Source organism: Ursus maritimus, unplaced genomic scaffold, assembly GCF_017311325.1.
Source record: "Ursus maritimus isolate PB19 unplaced genomic scaffold, ASM1731132v1 scaffold_28, whole genome shotgun sequence".
Lineage (NCBI taxonomy): Eukaryota > Metazoa > Chordata > Mammalia > Carnivora > Ursidae > Ursus > Ursus maritimus.
The window spans coordinates 6,566,113-6,571,277 of NW_024425341.1; the positions used below are offsets into that span (position 1 = coordinate 6,566,113).

The 5,165-nt window shown below is 41.2% G+C and overlaps 1 protein-coding gene across 1 annotated transcript; it reads right to left on the minus strand.

Annotated features, from left to right (window-relative positions):
- Positions 1-3,684: 3,684 nt before the first annotated feature.
- Positions 3,685-4,714, minus strand: LOC103659114 (glyceraldehyde-3-phosphate dehydrogenase-like). Its single transcript, XM_040643269.1, is given in 2 exon segments — positions 3,685-3,934; positions 3,937-4,714. Coding segments are annotated over 2 exon segments (705 nt in total). The 5' UTR covers positions 4,475-4,714; the 3' UTR covers positions 3,685-3,767.
- Between the last annotated feature and the right edge of the window lie 451 nt (positions 4,715-5,165).

Consider the following 5,165-nt stretch of genomic DNA (forward strand, 5'->3'; position numbering starts at 1 on the left):
CAACATCACTAGTCATCAGGGAAATGCAAATCAAAACCGCAGTGAGAGATACCACCACACTCTTGTTAGAATCGCCATCATCAAAAAGACAAGCGATAACAAGCATTGGTAAGGATGTAGAGAAAAGGGAAGCCTTGTGCGCTGTTGGTGGGAATGTAAATTGGTGCACAAGTGTGGAAAACACTACGGAGGTTCCTCAAAAATTAAAAATAGAACTACGATGTGATCCAGCAATGCTACTTTTAGGTATGTATCCAATGGAAATCAGAACAGGATCTCCAAGAAGTATCTGCACTCTCCCGTTTATTGCAGCGTTATTCCCAGTAGCCAAGATGTGGAAACAACTTAAGTGACCATCAATGGATGAATGGACAAAGATGTGGTGTATATATATGTACAATGGGATATGATTTGGCCATGAGAAAGAAGGAAGTCCTGCCATTTGGGACAACATGGATGGACATTGAGGGCATTATGCTAAGTGAAAAAAATGACAGAGAAGACAAATAATGTATGATACCATGTATATGTGGAATCTAAAGCAAGCTAAATTCATAAAATCAGAGACTAGAATGGTGGTTACCAGGGGCCGGCAGAGTTGGGGAATTGGGGAGATATTGGTCAAAGAGGATAAACTTCTGGTTACAAGATGAATAAGTTCTAAGAATCTAATTTATAGCATATTAAAATGCTGTTAGTTAGCTATTGTTAATACAATTAGTTAAAATACTGTATTGTATATTTGAAGTTTGCTAAGAAAGTAGGTCTTAAATGTTCTCACCACAAAAAAGAGATGGTAATGATGTGACAAGGTAGAGGTGTTAGCTCACAGTGTGGTGTATGTTGCATTTTGCAATAGATAAGTCTATCACCCTAAACTTAAACAATGCAGTATGTTAATTATATCTCAACCAAGCTGGAAAACGAAAAATTCTCAAAGACATTCAAGACTTGTGCATTCATTCTCATCCTCTCCAGGACTGCATGATAAGAGCTGCTCGCTGCAATTCCTGCGGATAGGCCACCACCACCACTGCCACGTGGTTGAGTCGGTGTGTAGGGTTTTCTCTCAAGCCAGCTACTCAGCACTCCATTGTAAACTCATTCATTCCATCAAGACCCGGCAGTGCAGTAGCACGTTCCTTATTCCTCTGAGTTGATAGACATGTCGGCCCTTCCAGAGTGTCAGTGAGACCTTTCACAGAGAAGAGGAATGGTATACAGCTATTACAATGTGGGAGGATTATCTATCCTTCATATTTTCATTCATTCAACCAAAATGTAGAATTTAGTATTTACCAAGTGACAGGTATTTAGTATTTACAACTTAGAGATTCTTCTCTAAGCCCCGGGGATACAGCGGTGAATATGATAGGCAAGGTCAAGAGCTACATGGAAGGTTATACAAAGAACAGGGGTGTTTGACCTAATTTTTATGTATTTGTCATACACACACTCATTACAGGGATATTTGCTAAGCACCTACTATGTCTAAGTAATATGTACCGCAAGGAGGCAAGGAAGATTCAGAAACAAATCCTATGCTTCTGAAGGAGAGGTGACACACATCATGAATACATCGGATGCATTGTTTAAAGTGGTAGGGGCCATAAGCCAGGAAAGGACAGGAGAGAGTTCAGAGAGAAGAGGTAATTTATCTGGGTTACTTCTTTTTTTTTTTTTTTTAAAGATTTTATTTATTTATTTGATATAGAGAGAGGCACAACCAGGGAGAGAGGGAACACAAGCAGGGGGAGTGGGAGAGGAAGAAGCAGGCTCCCAGCGGAGGAGCCTGACATGGGGCTCGATCCCAGAGAGCTGGTATCACACCCTGAGCCAAAGGCAGATGCTTACGACTGCGCCACCCAGGCGCCCCCCCATCCGGGTTACTTCTTTCTTAGTGAAGGTCTGAAATTAAGAAACACAGTAACTGTTCAATCATGGCAACTTTTAAATCTATTCTGTAATGTAGTACCATGTGGGCCTAATGTTTATTGTTATTGTTATTGGCAGTAATGACACTGTAATTCATTGTCATTGTAATTATGGACACATCACAACACCCCTCTCCCCGAAGCAGGTGTTGTAAAACTCTGGAACTCCATTTCAGGCCTTGTCAGGAGTCGGGTATGGCTGAGAACTTCCAGAAATCGAGGATGTGCCTCTTACAAGAGGCAGAGAGCAGTGCAGAGGTGAAACTAATAGGCTCTGAAACCAGATGGCAATTCAAAACCAGCCTTCAAATGCTGGCTCTCTGGCTTGCCTGCTGTGAGGCCATGGGCAAATCACTTGAACTCCTTGTGTGTGTTTCCCCATCTGTTAAATTGGGGTGATAGCAGTACTGGCTTCATAGGGTTATGTGACAATGAGATGCCTGTAAAGCATTCACAACAGTGCCCAACAGACAGTGTATACTCAATAATGCCTGCCATTCTTACTGTGCTACCTTGTACAGAGTGATCTCTTGAACGTACAACCAGCACCATGCCAGGAGGACCCTCATTATATTAATGCATTGCCTTCCTGTATTTAAATATCACTGAAAGCCATTTGGATTAATTTTGCTTTAAAAATTCTTCCTGAGTTCAGCACATGGGTTTAAGCTATTTGAATAATTTGTTTTTACTGAAAGAATTTTTATTACATTTAATGTAATATTTGATATATACAAGAGTATTTGTATGTATCATGAATGTAAACTTCAAGCGTCTGTATACTTCTTTCCTATCCCATAGCATGGCCTCTCCTTCGGGAGTGGCCACTCTCCTGAATTCTGTGTTTATCATCCCTTCGCTTTTTAAAAAACTAAAAAAAATTAAGGTATAACATAAGTAAGAGTAAAATGCACAAATCTTAAGTGCATAGCTTGACTCATTTTTACAAAGTATACAGTTATGTAACCACACCTACATCAAGATATGACATATGATTAGTACTCTAGAAGCTTACCTCATGTCCCTTCCCAGTCAATTCTCTCCTCAGTCTCACTGCAAAGTAACCACTGTTTTGACTGACATCACCATAGACTAGTTTTGGAATTATTGAGTATGTATTCTCGTGTCTGTCTTCTTTCAGTCAGCATTATCTAAGATTCATCCATGATGTTATATATGTTAGTAGTTCATTTCTTTTTCATGGTTGACTGGTATTCCATCATATGAATAAACCATACAATTTACTCATTCGTTCTACTGTGTGTGTGTGCGTGCGTGTGTGTGTGTGTATTTTGGCTGGGTACAGTATACTTTATTGATGGTACATGACAAGGTAGGGCTCCCCAAACCCTTCCCCTTCTTCAGGGGGTCTGGGATGGAAACTGTGTAGAGGGTTGGGAGATTCTCAGTGTGTTGGGGGATGAGTTGGAGCAAGGACTCCCCAGCAGCTGAGGGTCTTTCTCTTCCTCTTGCTCTCACTAGGGCTGGTGGTCCAGGGGGCTTACTTCTTGGAGGCCATGTGAACCATAATGTTTACCACCGAGTTGCTGTAGCCAAATTCATTGTCATACCAGGAAATGAGCTTGACAAAGTGGTCATTGAGAGCAATGCCAGACCCAGCCTCGAAGGTGGAAGAGTGGGTATCACTGTTACAATTGCAGGAGACAACCTGGTTCTCAGTGTGGCCCAGGATGCCTGGTTCCCCACCTTTCTGATGTCTTCATATTTGGTAGCTCTCTCCAGGCCACAGGTCAGATCCGTAAGTGACACTTTGGGGACAGGGACACAGAAAGTTATGCTGGTGGGCTTCCCATTCACTTGGGGTGAACTTGCCTACAGCCTTGGTGGCACCAGTAGAATCAGGGATAATGAAGCTTGGCCATCATGCCACAGCTTCCCAGAAGGACTGTCCATGGTCTTCTGGGTGGCAGTAATGGCATGGACTGTGGTCATGAGCCTCTCCATGATGCCAAATTTGTCATGGATGAGCTTGGCCAGAAAGCCAAGCAGTTGGTGGTGTAGAAGGCATTGCTGACAATCTTGAGGGAGTTGTCATACTTCTCATGGTTCATGCCCATCACAAACATGGGGGCATCAGGAGAAGGGCAGATATGATGACCTCTTGATCCCACCTTCAAGTGAGCCCTAGCCTTCTCCATGATGGTGAAGACCCCAGAGGACTCCACAACATACTCGGCACCAGCATCACCGCATTTGGTGTTGGTGGGGTCTTGCTCCTGGAAGATGGCAAATTTCTTGTTCTCAGCCTTGACTGTGCTACTGAATTTGCTGTGGGTGGAATCATACCAACACAGGTAGATCATGTAGTTGAGGTTAATGAAGGGGTCATTGATGGTGACAATATCCACTTTGCCAGAGTTAAAAGCAGCCCTGGTGACCAGGCACCTAACATGGTCAAATATGTTTACTTGGACTTTCACCATTGTGTCTCGGGGGATGTGGCTGGCACTGCACCAAAAGTGGCTGTCTGCCAAATGGGGAGGAGCAGAGAGCCCATTCATTCTACTGTTAATGGACATTTGTGTTGGGTATAATAGGAGTGTAATTGTTGTGTCTTAGGGTATGTACATGTTATAATAAATACTTCCAAAGAATTTTCCAAAGTGGTTGTACCAATTCACATATCCACCAGCAGTGTGTGAGAATTGTTCTTCCTCCACATCCTTGACAACACTTGATATGGTTAGTTAAAAATTTCTAAGGCATTCTGGTGGGTATAGCTCATTGTTTCTCTTTATATCTATTTTAGTTGCATCCACTAATTTTTGATGTTGTTTTTATGGCCATTCAATTAAGAGTATTTCCCAATCTCCATATGTATTGAAAATATATACTGCCATTCTGTGATTTGCCTTTTCTCTTTATTAATGGTATTTTGTAGTTGTTGGCTAGTAGCTTGATATTTTAATGTAGTTTTTTTTTTTACATTGACCTATGGGTTAATTAGAAAAGTATATTCCTTAATTTCTAAACATCTAGGGATTTTCTAGTTATCTCTCTATTTTGGATCTCTTGTTCAATTTCACTGTTATCAGAGAATATACTCTGAATGATGTCAATCCTTCAAAATATACTCAAAGACCTACTTAAAATCTCCAACTATACTTGCAGATCTGTATTTTTCTCCCTTAGTTCTGCCAGTTTTTGCTTTATATATTTTGAAGCTATGTTATTATGTGTGTACAAATTTAATATTGTTATATTTTTCTG